The sequence below is a fragment of the Euleptes europaea genome, chromosome 19, assembly GCF_029931775.1.
Source record: "Euleptes europaea isolate rEulEur1 chromosome 19, rEulEur1.hap1, whole genome shotgun sequence".
Taxonomy (NCBI): Eukaryota; Metazoa; Chordata; class Lepidosauria; order Squamata; family Sphaerodactylidae; genus Euleptes; species Euleptes europaea.
Genome location: NC_079330.1, coordinates 358,616 through 381,881, shown reverse-complemented (window position 1 = coordinate 381,881; position 23,266 = coordinate 358,616). Strand labels below are relative to the sequence as shown.

Genomic DNA, 23,266 nt, shown 5'->3' with positions numbered 1-23,266 from the left:
TGAACTGCTGTTTCAGCTGACTTTCCTCCCTTGTCTGGGGAAAGTAAGAGTTTGTTTTTTAACTACGTCGATGATCGCCCTGCTTGATGGATAGCCTGAATTGGCTTTTCTGGAAGTTTGAGGAAGTCATGCTGCAACAGAAATTGGATGGTGTTCTGAATTAAATCTGTATTTAATAAAGATGTAATATATAACGTTAACTAAAACACTGCCACCGTTGCTGTGGATGGGGATCAAATAAGGATGGCGGTACGCTCCCCGTGATGGGGAGAGGCACCATTATTGACACCATCCGGTTAGTGGATACCTTCAGCTCCAGTGCCAAAGAGCACGGCCTTTAATTGAAAGTGTTGGTTGTCAAAGGCAAACCAGAGGAATCATCTCTGTGAGAGGCGGATGGGACACATAGATAGCCCTCAATGAAGTCTATGGATGACATGAAATTCTCCCTCAGAAGACGCTCCGCTATTGTCTTCAGCATTGCTATTTTGAAATTCTGGAATCTTATTAATCTGTTGAGAAACTTGACATCCAGAACATTTCACCACTCTCTGTTCTTTTTCCAGAACACTGAAGAACCTGAAGTGTAAGCCCAAGAATTGCTGATGTAATGGAACTAATTCAATGGTGTTGATTTTTAAGGATGTTTGATGGCACCTAGCATGTTTTGTGACAAGTGACAATAGGAGTCTGTCGTGTGGGGGCTGTAGAACTATGGAATATCTTCTTATAAAGGTGTTACGTATCTATAGGTCTGAGGCTGACCTTAGTCAAGCTTGTTGAAAATTTTGTGTGCACAACCCAGCAATTGTCTGGCATTAATTCTGTTTTGGTGGTGTTTTCTGGATATGTTAGTTCTAGAACTTAGATTTGTGGTTTGGGTATGAGTAACTTGTGGTGCTTCTTGACTTAAGAGGGTTTACTGAAGTCACCTTGAGAATAAGTTGAAAGTTATCTGAGAATAAAATGGAAGGTATTGTCCTACCATGACAGGAATACCTAAGTCTTTTTGCTGTTATCCTCACAATTCTTGATAAGATATAACCTTTTTTCCTTTTGTTTTAATCAGAACGGTGTGAAGATTTTCACCAGTTTGCCACTATTGAGAGCAGCCATGAGAGCAAGTGTGAGGGTTCCCAACCTTCCTGTGCAAACTCCATAAAATCACTTGCTCAGACGGTCATGCAGAAACAAGGAACTTTATTGGAAGCTTCAGGTAGTACAGGCCTTACACTGGTAAAGTTGCAAGTGCTTTACAGTTTCACAAAGACAGAATTATAACCCCTACAGGAAAGCAGATGTCAAATGTATGTTATGGGAATCTACGAGATAATTGTGCATGGTACAAGAACATCAAAGACCCCAGGGAACTCGTTAGGCTATCTACCCACCAAGGCCACAGCTGGCAGGAGGGAGTCAGAGAGAGCAAGGAAGGTGGACGTGGGAAGAGACATTCCAACCTGGGGCCTGTCAGACCCAGCGCATGAACCAAGGAAAGGCAAAAGGTCTGGACTGCCTGTACGAGACCGGGGGGGGGGGAACACACAGGCAAAGGCATACAGACCCTCACGGCAAGTTGCAACCACTGCACGTACTGACTAGCCCTTCCGCCGTAGACCTGTGTCAACAAGGAGGAAACGGTGGCCCTGGCTGAGAATTTCATAGAGTGAGGGTTTCTTCAGCTCGAGGGCTGCTACTCTTCCATCAGGGGAGGCAGCCCGTCAGACTCCCGCTTGTCTGGATACTCCTTCGATAGTTTCCTGAGCCTCACGACAGAGCCTTGCCTCCCAAGAGGCAGCTGCCCGAGGCTCTGATGGAGAGAGCCTTGTGGGCTTTCTCTGTACGAGGGCTCTGTCGGCAGGCTGGCGTCCAGGGCGTCCTTAGGTACATTTGACACTTTGGAAGGGAACAAGTATAATTTCTTCACATGGATGACGCCCAGTCAGGGACTAGTGAAGAAAGGGGGGAAGGAAACATGGAACCCAGTTCTTTGGTTCCGAAGAGAACTTCCTGGGCTTCCTCTGCTGGAGATGCTGACAGTTGGGGGGTTTTTAGGGACCTGTAGAGCAGGGGTCGGTATTTTTGCCCCAAAGTCCCTGGGAGCAGGTTAGTGGAGTGGTAGCCGCACTGAAATGTAGGTTTGACGATAACCTGATGTTTTTTAGTGCTTCTTGGTAGTTCCTGCCCGGTTTTGCAGACGGTGAGGGTGTAGGAGGGTGGCCCCCGGCCACAGCCGGCGAGGCGGGCCAGGGCGCGGGGCTGGGGCCTGCAGAAGCGCCGGGTTGAGAGGGGCCAGCCGCTCCGGCCCCCGCCTCCCACGCGGCGCCCGCCTAGAGGGGCATCCCTGACCGGCGCCGGTCCAGCCTCTGCTGGAAGACTGCCGGGGAGGGGGGGGGAGGCTCCAGGGGCCCCCCCCGGCCACCCGCTCCGCCCCCCGCCCCACTCTGCCCCGCCTCTCGCCCGCCCGGTCCTGCGTTGCTGTGGGGGGGGTGGGGGGGCTGCTGGCCCCGCCGCTCCCGCCCGTGGGCCTCTGCGTCGACCGCGCCCCCGCCCCCCCCCCTCTGGGCCTCAGGCGCCGCCCCCGCCCCCCCTGGCGGCCGCCGGTCCTCTCCTGGAGGCGGGGGCGCGCGGGCAGCGGAGGGGGCGTGGCCGGCCGCCGTCGCGAGGGGGTGAATCTGCGCGCGCCGCACCGGCCGCCCTCGTTTCCCCCCGCGCGCGCGCGCGCGCCCGCCTGCCCGCCCTCAGCCCCGCCCTCAGCCCCGCCCCCGTTGCTGCCTCCTCTCCCCCCCCCGGGGGGGCGGGTGCCCGCGACCACGCGCGCGCTCCCGCTCTTGTTTTGTTTCTGCCGCAGCCTCCTCCCCCAGAAAGTGGGCGTCCTATGAACGCCATCCTCGAGGGCGCATGCGCGAGGGGCGCCACGCTGATTGGCCGCTGCCCAGGAGCGAGGGAGGCCGGACCTCCGCCTGGCGTTTGAAAGATACTCGCGGCCTGCCATTGGCCCGGCGCGGCCACAGTCCCGCCCCCTCCTTCCGCCGAGTCCGTCCGGTTCCGCCGCCGCCGCCGCCATTGTTCGGGGGCTCCGCCGCTTTTTTGTGTGGCGCGCCGAGCGAGAGCGAGCGAGCGAGCGGCCCCGAGTCGGTGAGTGACAGGCGGGCGGAGCGTTTGGGGGCGGAAGCACGGGGAGGGGTCAAAGGTCACGAGGGGCGGGGGCGGGCCGCGGCGCTGATTTGCATGTCGTGGGATATGCTAATTTATGTGCGCCTATGCAAATGCAGGCAGCCGAGGCCGGGCAAGGGGGGCGTCTGCCCACCCTGACGGTTGGGGCCCTACGACCCCTCCCCCCTCCCCCCCCGGTGAGCTGCCGGGGCCTGCCCCGCAGGGCTGGCGAGGGAGGGACGGCCGCCCCCGGGCTCCTCGAGGTGGGGCTGCCCACCCGCGCCCCACACCGCCGCGTCTCTCGCCCCCCTCCCTCCCGAAAAACCCCACCGCGCCGGACCGCGCAGGTCCACCGGGCAGCGGGGGGAGGAGGAGGAGGAGGAGGAGGAGGAGGAGGGGGGGGAGTGCGGGAGCCCCCCTCGCAGAGGCCTGGGGGCCTGTCGGTCTCCTTGGGGGGGGCGGGGGGCCGGGGTGGACGGCGGGAAGCGTGCAGGGTGCTGGAGAGAGGCGGGGGGGGGCAGAGCGCCGGTCAGGACGGCCCCGTTGGCCTCTCCCCCCCCCGTGGGAGAGGGCGCCCCTGCTCGCTCGCTCTCGGCCGCTGCTCACCCCCACCCCACCCCCCACCCCGCAGTGTGGGGCTGAATAGGACAGTGTATTGATGGGGCTGCATTGAGTTGCTGCCCCAGGGCCAGTAAACATTGACCTGTTTGGTGGATTCTATACCAGCATGGCAGGGCTGTTGGGTAATAATGCTGCAAGCAAACCTTCTTATCAGAACTCAGCAGGTTGTAGCACATGCAACCTAGGATTCAAGGGGGCAGTCTCTTGGGAAGGGGGGGCAGCCCTTTGAAACATGCGGGTCAGAGCCCTCGCAGCCATTGTGATCCCACAAAAATGCATGCAAAGTGCTTTAAACAGTGTAAAAGTGCTAACTAAATGCCAAATAGTATTATGAGACTCATTCAAACATTGAGACTACAGTTTTCATTTAATTAACAAACCCCTGTTAAAATATGCACGCATTTAGGTAACCCTCCTCCTTTGGGATAGATGGTTTCCCTTTCTTAAAAGTAAAGGGGAGAGGAATAGACTTATTCTGTACCTTAGTGATTTCTCTCGCTGTCTGGTTGGCTCCCTCGCACTCCCAACATTCAGCTTGAGGAAGAGACAGGCATGATTCAAGTTATATCTGGCATTTTTAATGCTTGGAGGGTCAACATTTGACAAAAGGTGTGATCTCAGCACCGCAAAAGCTTCTGCAGTTGACACGTCAATTGTTCACAAAATCTAGTACCTTTTTGTTTTATTTAGTAGTAGAGGGAGCAAATTCTCCAGTGATTGATGCTTGTGGAGGCGGGGAAGGCATGGCCTGAGAAACATGCGTGGGGTAAGGAGTCCAGGGGGTGCAGCTCTCTGTGTTCGGTGTGGTTCCCATTATTCATGGTCTCCATCCACCAACTTTTGGGGGTTCTTTGAGAAGGTTAACCAAGAATAGGTAAACGTTATGTCCTTATACTTCTGAAAGGCTTTTGGCAGGGTACCTCATCAAAGAGTCAACTTGGTAGTCGTGAGATGAGAGAACAGGACCTCTCATGGAATAAACATTGGCTGAATGACAGGAAACGGAGAGTACAAATAAGTAGCCTGCTCTTAGACTGGAGGGAGGGGTTCCCCAAGGATCAGAACTGGGGTCCTGTGCTTTTAATTTCTTTGTAAATGGTCTGAAATTACGGGTGTGCAGTGTAGTGGCCAAGTTTACGGATAATACCAAATTATTCAGAATGATGAAAACAGAGGCGGATTGAGAAGAAGTACAGGGAGATATCTTCGAATTGGTAAGTGGGCCACATTGTGGCAAATTAAGTTCAAAGTAAGTAAGCGTAAAGTGATACCTGCGCTCACAAGAAGTCCTAACTTATGAGGTCTGAAGTGACTGAAGCTGTGATGGAAAGAGATCTTGGGTTTTGTAGTGGATAGCAAAATTAAAATGTCAATTCAGTTTGTGGCAGTGGTGAAAAAGGCAACTACTGTGCTGGGGATTACTAAAAAAGGGAATGAAAATGAAACAGGCCATATTGAGATGCCCTCTTGCGTAGCTAGAGAGTGATGGAGATGAGGGTCCAGCAGTGGCCACGGTGACTGCAGGGGGCCTCTGAATGGCAGTGCCAGGAGTCAGTGTGTGTGTGTGAGGGGGTGGAGACTTTAGCTTCCCTGTTGACCCTCCAGGGCAACTGGTTGGCTGCTGTCTGAAGCCTGGGGCTCTGAACTAGGCAGGACCCTGGCCTGACCCAGCAGGCCTCTTCCAGGCCAGAGCCTCAGATGCCCCTCAGATCTCCTTGCAAAAATAAGCATCCAAAAAGTTTCCAAAGTGTCCGATTCAGAACAAAACCTGTTCCCGGGGAGTTAATTTCAAGGAACAACGTGTTCCTATATTTCCCTAACCCGTGCCCTCTCCCTGGGGACCTCAACATGTGCTTTAGGCTGCCTGTTGATCTTCCAGGCTGTTCTTCTGGAAACGTGAGGGGCTCTTTAAAGCATTTTGTGCACCAAAACTTGTGGTGAGCCATCCTTCCCAAGGGTGGCTGGAAATGCCGAGGCCAAAAGAATGTAGGGAATTTGTGCTGCTGGGTACCGAGAGAGAGTTTGTTTCCTGCTGCCGGCCCAGCTGTTTCTTATTAAAGGGTGTTCCTCTTGCCCTCCTTGCTCGCCACCCCCATCACGGGAGGGAGGGGAGTATGAATGAGCCATCCCAGCAGATCAGTAACCAGATGGGTTGGAGCTTCAGGTAGTCCGGCTCCCATTCTCCCCCCCCCCATCATAATCCTGAAAGCGGAGATTCCCCCCCCTCGCTCCCTTGAGAAGCGAGCTCTGCCAGAGGCCTCTTTCTTGGCCTCCTGAGTGTTCTGAGGGGAGGAGGGGAGCAGAACGACACCCGCCCCCCCTAGCTGTCCAAGGCCTGTGCTTCCCACAAAGGTTGTCCTGCAGGATTCCCTCTTCAGCCCGGGAGGGAGGGAGGGAGGGAAGAGGGGAAGCTCGGACTACCTTGGGTTTTTTTTAAAGTGTGTCAGCATATGGATGCTTAAAATAAGTTAAGCCCGAGAAAGTAAAATGCGGGGGGGGGGGGGGGGAGCCTGCCCTCCTGGGCCAGCAGTGTCTTGTGTGACTCAGGCCCTGTCCTGAGCCTTCTGGGTGCCGTGGGGGAGGGGAGTGTGTGTTTTATTTATTCAGCTGTTTCTCCCCTGCCTTAAGCAGATGAGAGGGAGGGCATCTTCTGGGCATGGAGTAGGGGTCACTGGGGGTGTGGGGGAAGGTAGTTGTGAATTTCCTGCATTGTGCAGGGGGTTGGACTAGATGACCCTGGTGGTACCTTCCAACTCCATGATTCTATGCCTTTTTCCCCACCCGCAGTGGCTGCCCCGATGACCCGCTTAACCAGAAGATTTGTTTGTTGGTTTGCTTGTTTGACTCTGGGGCCGTGAGTGGTGTGTGTCTGTGGACAGTTTCTGTTCTTGTTTCCCCTCTTCACACCAGGTCTCTTCTGCACTTCAGGTTGTCTGTGTTAGGAAGGCCACCCCCTCGTGGTTAAAACCCGGGGCTCCAAAGTGTCCCCCTCCCGTTGGGGCTAGGCATTAATTTAAATGGAGGCCGATCTGTCTGAAGCGGATCCCGCACACCGTAAGGCGTTTGCACTCTTAACGGGAGCTCCCACGGACAAGTTGAGTGAGGTAGGGGCTGACCCCTTCTCCACGCTGGCCCGTGGACTGGCCCTAAGCAGGGCCGCTCTGCTCTTCTCTCCCTGCTTGTAGGAGCCGTGGCTGGGGCTGCGTTATCCCCCCCCCCTTAGGTGCAAATACTCTTCCCTTCTTCTGCTTTCCTGGAGGTCTCCTGCATTGGGTCCTTTTGCTGCTGCCAGGCTGGACATGCTGAAGCTAAACTGGCCTTTCTCTGGCTCATGCGAGTGGAACGGGAAGCAGGCAACTGCAGTCTCCTCATGAGCTCAGATGCAGTTCCGCTCTCTCTTGATGGGCTGGAGCTGGGGAGAAAAATGAGGGGGTCACACCCAGGCTACCTGCAGGGGTCTCCTGTCCTCTGCATTTGGCTTTGGATCCCCTTGGAGCCCTCCTCCTCCTCCGCATGGCTTGTGACCTTCTGCCCTGTTTCCCTTCCTTCCAGAAGGTCGAGGACGACACCATGCCAATCCGCAGGGCTGTTAATTCTTCTGCTCGGGAAACGCCTCCCAAAAGCAAACCTGCTGAAGCGGAAGAGGCCAAGCCAAGTAAAGGTATCAGCTCCTTGCAGGCCAGGCCTGCCAGTCACTGAGGGCCAGCTCTGGAATCCCACCCTTGGGACTACAGCGAGTCGGGTGGGGTCTGGGTGTGGGCCAGGCCGGTGGGATGCGGGGATGGAGACGGGCTGAGCCGCCCCTGGCCACAAAGGTGGAGGTCTTGTGATGCCATGAAGAGCCTCGGAAGAGTGAGGGATTGCCACCCTGGCTGCTTCAGGTCAGATGCAGGCGGCCCTCGGCCTCTGTTTGTTTGGCTGGGATTTCTGCCCATTGTTGTGAGTCAGGGTACAGTAGTTGTTAGGCGGTCAGATGAGAAATGGGCAGTGCTGTTTAGTTCCCCGGGCACACAACCTGCACGTTGCCTTTTTTTGCCCACAGAGCCTGATGTCAGTTCAGAAGAATCTGCTTCCACCGTAGAGGAGCGGGGGAACGGAACTCCGCCGGCCACGTCGAGTGAGGCAGAAGCACCGAAGGAGGCCGAGGCAGGCGAGAAGGCAGGCGAGAAGCCCGCCGAGGAAGCCCAGAAGGAGTAAGGAGCATGGGTGGGGGAGGGAAGTGTCAAAGAGACCTCTCTAGGGAGGAGGGGTACCCGGGGCTCAGAAGAGCCTCCCAGGAAGTGCTAGAGAGCAGTCCTGGGCTCACAGGGGGGAGTCATCTCTTGACACCTTTCCGGTTTACAAAATGTGAGTGGTTAGTAAACTTTCACGATGTTCCCCGACACACAGGCACAGTGCCCAATATTAGTTCCAGTAACGTAGCTGGAAGCAGTGCAGCCCTTGGAGACCAGAGCTGGTGCTGCAGGGTCGTCAGTGACTGCTGCTCTCATGGCATCTCTGCCCCCACGCTGCAGTTGCTGTCCCCTGGGCCGCCTGCACTGCTTCCCTTCTCCCTCTGCCTCACATGGCACACACTCACGCTCCCAGGAACGCGCAGCAGTGCCTCCACTGGCCTCCCTCTTGGGCCTCCTGGGGGGAGGGAGAAAGGCGGTAGGACTAGAATCCAGGCCTTCCACTTCACGGAGGAAGAGGCAAAGACCTCTGCCCTGGCCTTTGTCCTTGCTCCTGGACTGAGGGCCCCCGGGGGATCCTGTTCTAGTGCCAAAGGGGCCGTAACTCAGCACAGGCCTGGGAGTCTGGGGGGCGTTGGCCTCGGTCCGTGGCAGCGGTCTCTTGGAGTCGAGGGCCCAGGAGTGAGATGTGCTCTTGCTCCTACAAATGTGGGAGCTTCTCAGAGTGTCTCTTCGTGTATTTTTTTTTTATTCAGAAAAGGCAGACAGCACCTCTGGGAGCAGTAATGGTGTGGTGGTCAAGAGCAGTGGTTTGGAGTGGTGGACTCTAATCTGGAGAACCGGGTTTGATTCCCCTCTCCTCCACATGAGCGGCGGAGGCTAATCTGGTGAACCTGGTTGGCTTCCTCACTCCTCCACATGAAGCCAGCTGGGCGACCTTGGGCTAGTCACAGCTCCCTTAGAGCTCTCTCAGCCCCACCTACCTCACAGGGTGTCTGTTGTGGGCAGGGGAAGGGAAGGTGATTGTCAGTCGGTTTGAGTCTCCCTTAAGTGGTGGAGAAAGTCGGCATATGAAAACCAGCTCTTCTTCTTCTCTCCTACCTGGCCGTGCCTCCTCCTCCTCTCTGCTTGTTTGCTAGATTGCCTGCCTTTGCTGTTTTTCCACGTTCTGGGCACACAAGTAGGAACTGGGGGGTGGGGGTCAGGTGGACGCTCAGCTGCTGACGCCTCCCCCACGCTTCTGCTGGTGTTCCAGGCACAAGGCCATGCGCAAGGCAGCCTGCTGTCGTTGGGTTTTTGCTTCTTGTTTTAGCCATCACGGAGATCTTTTCCAAGCAAGCAACAGAATATAATTATTTTAAAAATAAATGTGATTCATGCTTTCAGAACGGGTGCCATGGGAGGGTTGGGTTCGGGGCAGGACTTCGGCAAGGTGAACGCCATCAAGAGTGCAAAGTCCTTTGCGAAGAGAAAAGCCCGTGTGCATGAAGAGAGGGGCCGTGGCTCAGGGGCAGAGCATCTTCTTAGCATGCAGAAGGTCCCCGGTTCAGTCCCAGCATCTCCAATTAAAAAGATCAGACAGTAGGTGATGGGGAAGACCCCGGAGAGCTGCTCCCAGTCTTGAGTAGACAGTACTGACCTTGGTGTGTGAAGAGTCTGATTCAGTAGAAGGCAGCTTCAGGAATTCATGATATATACTGATGTAATTCATATTGGAACAGTTTCCTCTGATTCCTCCCCAGAGAACCCCGAATCCCTTTTCTGTACAAGTTGGTATACTTGGAAAATTTCTTTTGAAAATCTGTTTTGCTAATATTATCTTTTTGGTATTCAAAGTCACACTTTGGGGATTCTTAAAGGGGAAATAGTTTTGACTTTTAGTGCCTTGTAAGTAAAATTGCCAGGCTGGGGGTGGGTGGGATATGACCGCCCTACAGAGCGGAGATGTGGGGGAGGGGCTTAGATACAGTCTTCTGTTTTCAGGGGAAACGGCACCATCCTTTGGGTCGGGCAAGACTGCTGCTGGGCGGGCGGCATCTCTGCCCGATGGCTTCCTCGTTTCTCTTCCTCGTACAGGGAGAAGGATCCAGCAAAAGAGAAAGAGAAGAAAGTGAAGAAGACCATTCCTGCCTGGGCAACACTCTCAGCCAGCCAGCTAGCAAGAGCGCAGAAGCAGACGCAGATGGCAGCCTCCTCCCGCCCCAAGATGGACGCCATTCTGATCGAGGCCATCAAGGCAAGCCTGACCGGCCATAATGGGTCCTCGAAAGGAGAGAGGCCGGGAGCAGCAGCATACCGGTGGTGGGCGGGACTTCCGGGGCCAAGGCCGGCATCACCTTCCACACGAGTCCAGCCCAAATCCCACCTGCCTGGCGGGGGGGTGTAGAGAATCCTTCCGTCCAGAAGAGATGTTTCTAGAAGAGCACCGCCTGCTCTGCTTCAGAAATTCCTGCCGGACAAAGGGCAGAGCCTCATAAAAAAATGTGTTTCCTTAGGACTGAGTCAGATGCCAGGTGTGTTTTGTGAAAAGGTTGTACCCCGTGAACTGAGCTCCCCTGCCCATCAGTCGTGGAGTGGAGGGCTCAGGTGGGCCTCTTCCCAGGTGAAGCGCCTGCAGGCCGGAAGGCCAGTGTTGCGTGGGGGGGGGGGGCGTCCTTTTCACAGAACCTGCAGCAGCAGCACTGGCCGGCCTTTTCTTTCAAAGTCATCTTTCTGTCCCTGTGCAAAATGACGCTGTCAGGTAGCCAGAAAGGCTTTCCCCTCTTCCAGTGTCACCGAGGGCCAAGGACACTCATGCCAAGCGGGCAGTCTTCGTTTGCCATCAGCGGCATTGGCACATAGTCACATCATCTCAATTACTCAACAGCTCCACTGTTTAGGAAAGGAAGAATTGGTGGGGGTGGGGGCTGCCGGGCAGTACTTCAGTTCCCCTTCAGCAATCTTCTCCTTCCATCCTGAAAAAGCTTGGTGTCGAACGTTGGGCTCAAGCCTCGTCCTCCGCCTGCTGACGGGCCTGGTCTCTTACAGGCGTGCTATCAGAAAGGGGGCGCGTCGGTTGTGGCCGTTCGTAAGTACATCATCCACAAGTACCCTTCGCTGGAACTGGAGAGAAGAGGCTACCTCCTGAAGCAGGCCCTGAAGAGGGAGCTGGAGCGGGGAGCCATCCGACAGGTAAGCCGAGAGCGCCCTGGAGCCACCACCGGAGAGCAGCGTTGTTCCCAGGGTGGACCAGGAAGGGCTTGGTTCCCACAGCAGAGACGAATGGGCTGCAAGTTGTGCCCCAGAGGCATGGGCTTGCTTGATGCGCAAGAACAGCCTGGCTAAGAATAGAGAGGGGGCGTCAGTAAGTTTGAGACTGGCCCAGAGAGCTCCGGGAGGTGGAAGCAGCCGTTTGTCACTTACACGTTTGCTACTCTGTCACCCGCCCGAAAAGTCCAGGGCTGGTATCAAAAGCATTAAATGTTGCGTAGCGCCAAGGGGGCAGCAGAAGGCTGAGGGAAGGCACTCTGCCCGTTGTGTGCCTCCTGCCCGCGTCCTGCTTTGCTCTGTGTTCAGGGAGGTTTTGCCTACCTTCCTACCAACCTTTCTGTTTGGAAGATCTTCACTTGGACTGCTCTTTCTTTCTGTCTTCATTTCTTTCTCTCTGCATGTTAGGTGAAAGGAAAGGGGGCCTCTGGGAGCTTTGTGGTGACCCCAAACTCAGGGAAAACTGCTCTGAAATCCAGAGATCGGAAGGTAAGGATGGAAACTTTCTTCCTTATAGCTGGCTGCAGTAGTTAACCCTCTAGAAGTCCAATTTGCTTTCTGTTCCAAGAAAAGCCAAGGGCTGATTTGCTCTGGGCAGAGAACTCCCAAGTCCTTCTGCGCGTTGAGGGACAAGCGAGTGCTGGCGCTGCACGTGTGTCGATGGGCACAGGTGTTGGCCTTGAGCGCCCCTGTGGCTCCTGTGACTGGGGGATCTCACGGGGAGCTTCTCCCCTGTCTTTCAGAGGAGCGCTTCAGCTTCCGGACCAGAGCAGCAAGTGAAGCTGGAAGACGTCCTCCCGCTGGCCTTCACCCGCCTCTGTGAGCCAAAGGAGGCTTCCTACAGCCTGATTAAAAAATATGTCTCTCAATATTACCCCAAGCTGAAGGTGGATGTGAGGTAGGTGGGGGGGGGTGCAGGACTGGCCTGGGAGCAGCATTGCTCTTGGCCCCCAGCTCTTCCGGGGCGGGAGCACTAGCCCTTCCTGTCGTCTTTGGAACCGGTGCACTTGCCATGCTCATTCCGTACCGACAGCAGCCAACTGTGTCCCCTGCTGAGCCTGCTGGCACCTGAAATGGAGGCCCCTGTGCTAGAAGAGAGCACCTCTGAGCTCGTGCAGCGTGGCCTGGGCTTAGAAAATCACCACTGCATTCTCGGGGAGCTGAAAGCCTATTTTGTTAAAATTGTTTTCCGTTCCTTCCCAAAAGAGAAATACTGAACTCTTCTGGGATTATTTTCAAATGCTAAAATACCAAAAGCAGGCTCCTGAGGGGGGGGGGTGCTCTTCCGCAGACACGCCTTCAGTGGAGGGACTCCTCTGGTCTGGAAGGGGTCTGTGCAACTCACTCTTGAGGTGCGGGGGCGGGGACGCACATCCAAAGAACAGCAAACGAGCTCTGCTGACCTGCTGGCCTAACACCACCTCCAGACAGTGGCCAGTGAGCCCAGCACAGGGGTCAGGATTATCACATGGGCGCCCATCAGCTAGCATCGGAAGTGTCCTGCCTCCAGCCGTGGGGCATCTATTAGCCACTGATGGAACCGTCTTCCAGAAATGCACCTAGTCCCCTTATAAAGCCAGCGGCAGTTGTTACATCTTGTGACAGTGAGTTCCACAAGTTAATGATGCATTGTGTGAAGGTCCTCTTCCAGCTTCCCCCGCAGGCTGCCCTGGCTCGGGCAATGCTCCCATCCGGGCTTCTCTCCCACAGGCCCCAGTTGCTGAAGAATGCCCTGCAGAGAGCAGTGGAGAAAGGCCAGCTGGAGCAGATCACCGGCAAAGGGGCTTCCGGGACATTCCAGGTGGGGAGCCAGACCCTGCTTTGCTTGCTCTCCCACCCGCCTGCCTGGACCCCAGAGGCCTGGCCTGCTTTGGGAGGCCTCTCCCCCCCCACCCCCGGTCCCCGGCTGATTGTTTCTTGTCCCTTTCTCTTTGCGAATCAGCTGAAGAAATCCGGGGAAAAGCCCCTGCTGGGCGGGAGCCTGATGGAGGATGCGATTCTCTCTGCCATTGCGGCCATGAACGAGCCCAAGACCTGTTCCACCACTGCCCTGAAGAAGTATGTCTTGGAGAAGCATCCAGGGACAAACTCCAGCCTCCAGGGTAGGAAGATTCCCTTCTCCCCTCCTCCTCCCCCCCCCCCCAGTTCTCTGGGCATGGAAACAAAGAAATCCGGGGAACAGCCATCCCACCCTGACCCACTGGGCAGCACATCTTCTGAGAAGGGACACTGCCTGTCCGGTGTCCTTGCCGGTCATGGTGACCGCCAGGGCCCCAATTCTAGCGCCCCTGTTTCGTTACAGCTCTGCTCCACAATCCAGGAACAGCAACTTTTGATCTCAGCGGGTTCTGAATGGTGTTTGGAAGAACGCTGGGACAGAGTAGAAGCCATGTGCACATGTGTGCGCGCACCCCTTTCCCTCCCCCGTTTGTTCTTTGGGCATGTAGCTGTGGCTACGCCTCCCCATTCTCGGGTTTTAAAATAGCTTGATTGTGTGTGCACCTCTTGAAAGAACTGTGTGCTAGCCAGAATGTGTCGCTGTGTGTGTGTTTCAATAAGAGATTGCTGGCAAGTCCTCCAGCATACTGGAAGCAACTCTTTCGGTTCCCTCCACCTGTTCCTCCCAAGAAGACGTCTTCATGTGGTCTCTTGTGGCTGCTGCACGAGGCCCGTGGGCAGCTCAGAGCACAGTCTGTGCCTGGATGATTCGGGCAGGGCCTCTGCCTGGCACAGCGGTGTTGGGGGAGGAAGGGAGGGAGGGAGTGGGCAGCAGGAGCCTTTGAGGCTGGGAGTGAAGCAGAGGAAGGAATGCAGAGAGGAAGGCACCAAGCTCAGGAGCCAGACTTGGCAAGGGGTTCAAAAGGAGCTTGGTGGCAATTGCCCACACTGGTCCTTCAGCCCTTGCCCTCTCAGCCACCTCAGGATGGCTTCTCACATTATCTTTGCTGAGAGGGGAGCACAATAGACAGCAATGTGATGGAATCTACCAAGTCTGGGACAAGATTGCCAAGAGACTGTGGAGTCCGCTTCCGTAGAGGCTTTGGGGCAAGGAACCAGAGATGCTCCCAAGAGTGGTGCAGTCTTGGGGTAGGAGAGGCCCAGCCAGCTCTCCTCCTGTCCTCATTTGGTCCTGTCAGGCTTCAAGAGTCCCTCTGGGCTCTTAGAATCTGGACAATCCTGGTTTTGTTTTTTGTTTCTTTAATTTATGACATACATTTGTGTTCCCCGCCTTCCCTCTTGGCTTAAGGCAGCGTTGGCTGCAGAGATTCTGAAAAGAGTCTCGCAAAAGGCTGCTTTTTTGGTGGGACAGGAAGCTGGCTGCGCGCAGGACTTGTTGCTGCCCACCCGGCCAGACTCCTGATGTCTCCTTCCTCGCCCCCCCCTCTCTCCCACCCCACAGTCCACTTACTGAAGAGGACCCTGCAGAAATGTGAGAAGAATGGCTGGATGGAGCAGATCTCTGGGAAGGGCTTCAGCGGCACTTTCCAACTCTGCTTCCCCTACTATCCCAGGTGAGAGGCCCCTCCCAGAAGGTGCACAACAGGCATGGAGAGGAAAGTGCCCCATGGCAAGCGGCGGCACTCTGGTGGCAAGGCGCAGGCCTTGCCGCCTAAAATTCTTCAACTGGCAGGGTGGGAAGCAGGGAGGGCTGGCTTCTGCTCCCCCCACCGGATTTTGGAGTCTTTCACTCATGTTAACGTGCCCATTCCCCAACCCCAGCCCCGGAGTTCTGTTCCCAGACAAACAGAAAGGGGACAGCTCAGAGGAGGAGGAGGAAGAGGAATCTGAGGAGGAAGAGGAGTCCGAGGAGGAAGAGGAATCTGAAGAGGAAGAGCCACCTCCAAAGAAAAAGTATGGGGCAGTCGAGTGGGGGCTGGGTGGGATTGCTGCCTGCTTCCTCACCAGCACCAGAAGATGGGGGGGTCACTTTCTGGGACATGCCCTTGGAGTGAAGTAGTAAAAACCAGCAGGGCTCCCTTTGATTCTCTGCATCAAAGAAACATGGGTGCAGTAGTGGTTGGGAGAAGGCGGGTAGCACACCAGAAGCCTCCGGGTTTCAGCTGCCGGGCTTGAGCCCCTGTGCTTTTCTTGACAGGATGCAGAAGCGGCCCCCGCCGAAAGCGCGGAACCGGGCCCCTCCGGTGAAGCGGCGAGAGTCCAAGCCCAAGCCCCGCAAGGCCCCTGCAGCACACCGTGGGAAAGCCAGGCCCCCGCCTGCGGTCAAAGCCCCTGCCAAGAAAGCCAAGCCAGCACCCCCCCGGGCTGCTGTCAAGAAGCCCCCTGGCAGCAGCCCTGCCCCCAAGAAGTCAGCTGTCAGCCCCAAAAAGGAGGGGAAGCCCCCTGCCAAGAACACCAAGCCCACCATGCGCAAGTCCCTGCGGGCAAAGAAGTAAGGGCTCTCCTCTGGGCAGAGGGGGCTGGCACACCTCCAGATGCTTTGTATGGTCAAAACACATTTGTATCTTAGTTCAATGCTTACATATTTCTCTCTCTCCTTTTTCCTCCCTTCTTCCTTGAGCTGGGGAGAAAAGCAGAAACTCCAAGTGAAGTCTACAATCTACGCCTTTCCATGCCGCTTGGTTCTGAGCCCTGGGCCTCTCCCCTCCCTCCCACTTCTTCCTGGCCTCAGAACCAATTGCCACTAGCTTAGGACTCCGAAAAGCAAAAATTTATCTGTACAGGGTGCAGCTTGGCTCGAAAGCTGGGTGCAAAGATGATTTCTATATTTCTAGAAAGTGGAAGCCGCTCCCTGGAGAGGCAGAAGCGACTGCCGGGAGGGCCCTTCTGGCCACCTGGAGGTTTTGGGCAGGTCTCCTCCCAAAAGGGGCTGTGCCAGAGGATCTGGAGGGGGACCTGGGCCCCTGCCAGGGCTGCCTTTGCCCCTTTTTGTTGTTTGCGCGTTTTGTTGTTTAGCTTAGTTGCCCTCATCCCGCCACCTCTCCGGGAGTCGCTGTCCCCTTAAAAAATAAGCGACCATTTAAAAAAGTTGTCCTGAACCTGACTTTTGAAACTTGTTCTTTTTAAAGAGAGAGAGAGAGATGAGGAATCTTGAGTTTTTTTGTCACTTGATTTTTTTAAAGGAAAACAAAAGCATAAGAAATGTCAGAGAATTATCTGATTGCTCACGTAGAGCTATTGAGTCAGGGTCTTGCTGTCTGCTAAAATAAAGATGAGACTCCACGGCCTGGCTTGGCTGTGTCGTTTGTTGCCCCCCCCCCCCCAAAGGTGCTGGCCTCGGATGGAGACCAGAGGGAGGGAGGGATCTCTTTGACAGCCGCCCCGGCCAGGAGGGTTGGGAGCAAGAGGCCCTTGGTGTTTGGAGGGCGACAGGCCTGGACCCACCCTGCCCCACACACTTCCACCCCAGGAACTGATTTGCAGGCCAGAGACAGGCTGCCAAGAAGGCACGGAAAGGCTGTGACGGCATTTTTAGAAAGCCTCTGCTAATGAGGTGACATCTGAAGTAGAGACTGTTTGTGTGTGTGTTGGGGGGGTGGGGGAGAGAGCTAGACCTCCCCAGCTCTGGCCGCCCATGAAGCACTGCCATTCCTGTGGAAAGCAGGGTGGGCCAGGAGCTATAGAGCCCCCCTCGCAGCGCTTGCTGGTACAGCTGCACTTCTGCTCCTACCTCTGTGTAGTGTGAAGGGCGCTTCTGTGTGTGTGTGGGGTGTGTGTTTGCAGCCTGTTAAGCAAGATGTCCCTGCACAAAAGCACAGAGGGTTGCGGAACAGTCGGTTACCCTCATTCAGGGCAGAAAGTGGTCAGGAGAAATCCTGGGGTGTCGCTCTGCCCGACTGCCCCAGGAGCGCCGCCTCCGCTGGCTGGAATGTAGAAAGCCCAGAAGGGCCTTGAGAACCCGGCCAGGGATTTCCTGCCCTGTGCCAGGGAATTGCTGTACCCTGATCCTCTCGCCTTGGCGGGCAGGCCAAGCTCTTCCTCTCCTCCCTGTTCTGAGTCTCCTGGGGTTTGTCGCTCATCCGCTGGGTGGCAGAAGCCCAGATTTTGTTCTGGCTGAATCAGCTTGGCCAGAAGACTGGGGCTGGCCAGGAACAGGAGGGGCAGTGGGCTCGCCACAAGGCAATGTCGATTCAGGTGCCCGGAATGCGTGCCTTCTTCGGTCCCCTTTTCCCACCAGTGGTTTTGTAGTGCCCAGAAGCCTGGCCCTGGCGTCCGTCGCCTGTGGAAAACGGCTCTGCCTTCTGGGGGCTCTTTGCTTCCTTTCCTGCTGGTGTTCGGCCTCTGCAGCGGCAGTGATTGCCTGGGAGCCCTCCGTTCTGCCTGCCTCCACGGAGGGCCTTGCCCAGGCCGCCTGCCGCTAAACCCTCTTTGTCCCTCCTGCTGGGTTCCAGGCGCTTCCTCCCCTTGGGGAAGCCATCTTGCCTTGGAGCCGAAAGCAGGCGGATTAGGACAGAGCCGGTCGTGCGTCCCCGGCCTGCTCAGGCATCTGCCACAGGTGCTGGCCTTCTGCCGGGCACGGGCAAGAGGTGGCCAGGGGTAGAAGCCCTTCCCGGGCACCGTCTCACGTGCGACGGGCTGCGGCTGCAGAGGGGAGAGCCCGGCGCTCAGCCGCGATGCCCGGGCGGGCGGCTGCGGGGGACGGGAAGGGAAGGGAAGGGTCGCCTCTTTCACCTGGCCGGGCTCGTGAGCGGGGGCGGGGGCTGGCGCTGCGCGGACGGGAGGCTGGGGGCGGGGCCTGCCCCTCCTGGCCGCTGATTGGCTCCCCGGGACTTTGGGCAGGTAAGCGGCCGGCGAGCGCAGCGCAGCGCAGCATCCCCGGCGAGGAGCCCCGACGGAGCTGCGCCCGGCCGCGGTGGCTGCCCCGGGGGCGGCGGCGGCGGCGGCGGCGGCGGTGCCGGGCGATGGTCCCCCGGGCGCGCGCGCCCTCCCCCAGCCCGCCGCCATGAAGAAGCAGCTGTCGGGCGGGCGGGCTCCGGAGCCGGCGGCGGGGGCGCCCCAGCAGCGGGGCAGGGTCATCGCCAAGCTGGTGGAGGTGAGGCCCCCCGCCCACCCGCCCCCGGGGGCCGGGCGGGGCGTGGGCGGGGGGCTTGGCTTCCCTGCCCCCCGAGGCTGGAGCGGAGCCAGAGGCCGGGCCCCGGCCAGGGGGGAGGGGGAGGAGGAGGCCGGTCTCCTGGGGCCCGGCGGGCGGGCGGGGGGGCGGCGGGGGGAAGAGCACTGGGGCTCCCTCCCCCCCCCCCGGGGATGCTGACGCGCCCCCTCCGGCCTTTGCCCGCAGTACGTGGGCTCGTTCCTGGTGGAGGACCTGGAGCTGCAGCAGAAAGCGCAGACCATCCACCAGCAGCTTCAGTGCCTGAAGGTGAGAACGGCGTGCCTCTGAGCAGGGGCAGAGCGCGAGCATTGTGCGGGGCTGCGGGGCTGAACCCTTTTTCGGGGGGGGGGAGGTGGCATCCAACGAGCCTTCGAAATGGGGGTGGGGTGGGGGTGGGGGTGAGGCAGGGCAGGTTTCAGCCGTTGACCCTCCGAAGACGCGGATGCTTGGCCCCTCGCTCGACCCCTGGGCGTTCTCGTCTGAGGGGCAGCCCGCTCCCCGGGCTGCCTGGGGGTGGTTCCGATGCCCAGGGGTGCCGGGTGGGGCCCTCTGCGTGCAAAGCTGGTGCCCTCTCCCAGAGCCCGACCGTTGGCCCCCAGGAGCCCAGCGCTGCCCGTCGGGAGAGGCCGCCCGCGAAGGAAGGCAGGCTCTCCCCCTGGGGTGCTGGGGTTGAAGCCTTGGCTCCCTTCTTGCCAACTGGCTCTTCCGCCCCACTCCCAAGACAGCCCCCTCCCCAGCCCTCTCTTGGGGCCCCGCTGCTGTGAGATGTCTCTGGTTCACTTGTCTCCTGTCCCCCACCCCGGATGCAGGAGTGCCCCAGACGGCGGTCGGTCATCCTCAAATTCTGCCTGCAAGGCCTGAAAATGTACAGCACAGAGGGAGAGGTAGGAGCGGTTGCGTGTGGGGCTTGACTGGCGAGATGAACCAAGGGGCTTGCGAGGAAGGCGAGCCCCCTGGAGCAGAAACCTATCGTGCAGTGCTTGTGTGCGTGTGAGGGGGGGTGTCCCTTTTGTTTGCTGTGGTCATGCGTGGCTTCTCTCTCCCTACCTCAGGTGCTGCTTATGGCCCATGCCCTGAAGCGCATCCTCTACAGCACGTGGGCACCCGCCGAATGCCAGTTTGCCTTTGTGGCTCGCAATCCATCCGGCCCTCCCGGGAAACTCTTCTGCCATTTGTTTGTGGGCAGCGAACCCAGCGAGGTAGGCAGGCAGGCAGGCGCCAAGAGGGTGTGCCCGGGGCTCTTGTGCTTCCGGCAGAAGCCGGGGGCAAATGTGGGAGTCTGTTGCTCTCTCCCCTGGGGATTGCTGTGGGGCTGTACCCTGGGGCAACAAAGGAGAGGCACGTATGTCCTAAGAGGTTTATCTTTCTTGAGAAGCTGTGCGGGTCCAATATGCCTGTGCAGGAGCACAAGAAAACTGGGCAGCCCGCAGTGCCCCGCACTTCAAATAGCACTGTGACACAGGGATGGCTCTCCGTAGGTGGGAGAGGCAGAGGAGAAATCCTGGGGGTGGGGTGGAGGGCAATCATTTTTCTAATTGGTGGGGAAAGGTGCTGAATGCCCCTCCCCAACAGAGAACCGCTCCATAGGAAGGAGGCCGATCTCCGCCGCTCCCCAGCTACGCAGCAGAGGGGAGGTGAACATGTGGCCAATGCCCCCCATCTTCCCTGCTCTCCAGGTACAGACGCTGCATTTGCTGCTCTGCCGCTCCTTCCAGCTCTATTACCTGTTGCTGCACCCCGAGGAGCAGGACTGGGCCCCCAGTGGCCCTGCCCCAAGGGAGCCAGGAGGGCTGCCGGGAGCCATCTCTCCAGAGAGCCGGGTGGTGTGGGAGTCTCTCAGCCCGGAGGAGGTGTCGCAGAATGTCAACGCCCTGGTGTCGTTCCGGAGGCTGCCCTGCCCGGCTGACTTTGGCTCCTCCGTCAGTGTGGTAAGGGGGGGGGGGGCTGGGACTGTCCTTTGCCTGCTGGGTCTAGGATGGGCTCTTGCACACAGCCCGATGGGCACCTTCCCTGCCAGTTTTCAGGAAGACAGCAGGCCCGAGATCGTGGCAGGGTTGAAAGCCCCACCAGTTTTCAGGAAGACAGCAGGCCTGAGATCGTGGCAGGGTTGAAGGCCAAGCTCCTTGAACCGGCTTTGCCGCTGATGGCACCAAACCCTTCAGTGTGCTTGTCAGCCCCTTGGGGCCCCCAAGGCAGGTTAGAAATATATACATAAAATAAGCTGTGCGTAATAAGGGAAAACATGTGCCGCCCTCTCCCCGCTCACTATGTGACACCTCAAAGCATCCAGTCTTGCAGATGGGCCAAAGCAGAAGGTGAACGAACCCCCCACCCCCGCAAACATGAGGCCACCTTGAGAGCGACCACCCTTTCTGCTTCTCCAGCGGAGTGTGTCCGTTCTGATTTGTGTCCCTAGAGAGAGAGGCTGGATCTGGAGGGAAGAAGCAGCCGGGGTGGCCCTCGGCCTGGGAACCCCTACTGCTCCCCCATCCTGGTGCGCAAGAAGGCCATCCGCAGCAAAGTCCTCCGCTCCGGAGCCTATCGGGGCTGCACCTTTGAAGCTCAGTTGCAGCAGAGCGCTCGGGAAATGTGTGAGTATCCAGAAGGGGAGGGGCAGGTCGGCAGTCAAGGTTGGGGCAGGGGGGAGAGAAGGAAGTAGGGGAGAGAGAAGGAAGTTCCCTTTGCCACTTAGTGGTAACTATGCAAAGTTGTTGCAGAGGCTGATTAATATTTACGGCCACACCTTTCCTGCTTTCCTGTCTAAGAAGTAGCCAGTTAAGCTTTGTGGGCCCCTATGGAAGTGCCGACCACACTAGGGTTGCGTTTCTCGGTGTGCCCTGTCTGTTGTGAGCAGGGAGGGCAGCGGGATCTGGCGCGTCTTAGTGGCAGCTGCTCTCCAAGTGGTTGCAATGTCCAGTATCCTTCCAAAATACAGAAGTAAGGAGAGCCCTGCTGGATCAGGCCCCTGCAGGCCATCAGTCCTGTCTCAAAAGCAGCCCATGGGGGTCCCTGGCAGCCCTGTGGCTTGGTGCCAACCTAGGGTGGTCCAGCGATGCTTGGGGGCTTCCCGTTCTGCAGAGGGCCCGTTCAGCCTCAAGAGCACGTCCGGCCTTGGCCTGCCTGGGGTCTACTGCTCCACCCCTTTGCACTTGAAACGCCCCCTCGCTTGGTACCCTCCTTCTGTGGTAAAGCTGCCCCGTGTGGCTCTCTGGGATGCCCTGTGGAGGCCACACGCTCTGACTGGGCCCTCTCCCCGCTTTTCTCCTGGGCCGCAGTTCACACCAGCTGCGATGGCAAGGCAAGCAGAGGCAGCCTGGCTTACTTGCCTGACAGCGAGAGCAGCTTGATGGAAAACGTTTGGTCTTTTGCTGGGATTGACAGGTGAGCAGAGTTTGCCCTTTTGTGCCCCACTTCCAGGGGGCCTTCAGGGTCAGCTGAGGGGAATTAGGGAAAGGTGGCAGCCTGCTGGCTGGGGACCAGAAGAAGAGCCACAATGTATTGGTGACTTTCTTGATGGTAACAACCTGATTGGGTTCATAGCTGAATTCTCTCTTCGAGTGTTGTGTGTGTGTGTGTGTGGTGCTGCAGCAATAAGGCTGCCTTCCTTGGCCCAGGTCCCACATTCCTCTTTCCCATCCCTTTCTCAGGGATGCTGGACTGGCTTTGCTCAGGAATGACGTTCTGGGAGCCTTCCTTCTTTGGGCAGAGCCCGGTTCCTCCCATCAGTGGTGTCTTATGGTGAGGACGCGGTGTGGAGTCATTCCTTACCAGATTTACAGGAGCCAGCTTGGGAAGTATTCCGTTGAGGTAAGACCTGAGATGGGGGAAGAAGGCTGCTCTGTGCTCCCTCCGAGCCTACCATAGGTTGAAGAATTAGGGGTTGACAATCCCTGCCAGACAAGGCGAGGGAGCAAAGGCTGGGCCTTGTGAATTACGTCTCTGAATGCCAGTGCTGGGAGGCAGCATCGGGGAGTCTTTGGCCTCTATGCCCTGGGAGGCAGGATGCCAGGCTAGATGGATGACTGGCCTGATTCAGCAGGGCTCTTCTGATGCTCTCCTGGTCTATTTGTCACCTTGGCCCAGTGGAGGTGGGTCAGCAAGTTATTAGGAGTGGGATATAATGAAAAAAATGAAATTAGATTTTACCCTTGCGACCAGGCAGAGAGTGCTTCTAGCCCAAAGGATGAAATTAAAGTTCTCTCCTCCTCCTGAGAGGTCCCCTTCTCCTCACCTTCTTTTCCCCAAGCAAGTCTTACATCTAATTCACATAACTTCTCAAAATTCCATGGCGGAATGTTCTCCCTCAGCAATTAGAACATGCAGGACAACTCTCTGACTTCTCAGCAGTTCCTCCAGTAGCAGAGATTGCCTGCAGGTGGACAGCAAGTTTTCAATTTATTTCTTTTCCCCTTCCCCGCTTGTTTTTGATTAAAGCACTTGAATGTGGAGTTCCCCAGTATGGAAGCACTGCTGGATCACTACTCTGGAATTAAAGGGGGCCTGTTCTGCTCCTTGGCTGCAGGCCGGGCAAACCATTGTTACGAGGAGCAAGATTACTTAGCCGAGAACGGGTGGAGAGGAGAGCAGAGTCGCCGGCAGGCTTCGTGGTTGTACGGTGGCAGTAGATCTCTGGCTGTCCAGCCGGAACTAGGTTAACACTTGGCAAAAGGACTCCCAGCTAACCATCAGCTTCCTCCATGTAGAGCTGTATGAACCGTTTTGTGATATCCAAGTTGCATCGCCCTTTCCTCTCTTTGGCTAGCCTCGTGGTTCTGACGTGGTACGGATCCTCTATAATATGGGTCCAGTCTCAGCTTAGTAGAATATGAATGTCCATAGCAGACTTGTCTTAACCTTTCTAGCCAAAGGCTTCCAGCACACCAACATCTCTGGGCAGTAAGGAGTGGTCAACACCCTCTTAATTGTTCTAGTAATTCAGGGAAAGACATCATGTTAACCTCAGCTGTAGAGAATTCATCATCACTGCTTAATCTCGTTTGGTAAGAATAATTCTCAAAATTTA

General features: G+C 57.1%; 2 protein-coding genes across 2 annotated transcripts; both read left to right on the top strand.

Annotated features, from left to right (window-relative positions):
- The first annotated feature begins 6,773 nt into the window (after nucleotides 1–6,773).
- HP1BP3 (heterochromatin protein 1 binding protein 3) lies at nucleotides 6,774–15,589 on the top strand. Its single transcript, XM_056864925.1, has 12 exons — nucleotides 6,774–6,881; nucleotides 7,330–7,432; nucleotides 7,820–7,970; nucleotides 10,026–10,185; nucleotides 10,977–11,120; nucleotides 11,604–11,684; nucleotides 11,939–12,093; nucleotides 12,906–12,996; nucleotides 13,138–13,297; nucleotides 14,596–14,707; nucleotides 14,916–15,047; nucleotides 15,292–15,589. Exons 1-12 carry the CDS (start codon nucleotides 6,795–6,797, stop codon nucleotides 15,587–15,589), a joined length of 1,674 nt encoding a protein of 557 aa, XP_056720903.1. The 5' UTR covers nucleotides 6,774–6,794.
- Nucleotides 15,590–19,053: 3,464 nt separating this feature from the next.
- On the top strand, nucleotides 19,054–22,904 carry SH2D5 (SH2 domain containing 5). Its single transcript, XM_056864924.1, has 7 exons — nucleotides 19,054–19,127; nucleotides 19,296–19,442; nucleotides 19,920–20,171; nucleotides 20,660–20,834; nucleotides 21,519–21,624; nucleotides 21,891–22,050; nucleotides 22,678–22,904. Exons 1-7 carry the CDS (start codon nucleotides 19,107–19,109, stop codon nucleotides 22,897–22,899), a joined length of 1,083 nt encoding a protein of 360 aa, XP_056720902.1. The 5' UTR covers nucleotides 19,054–19,106; the 3' UTR covers nucleotides 22,900–22,904.
- The last annotated feature ends 362 nt before the right edge of the window (nucleotides 22,905–23,266 follow it).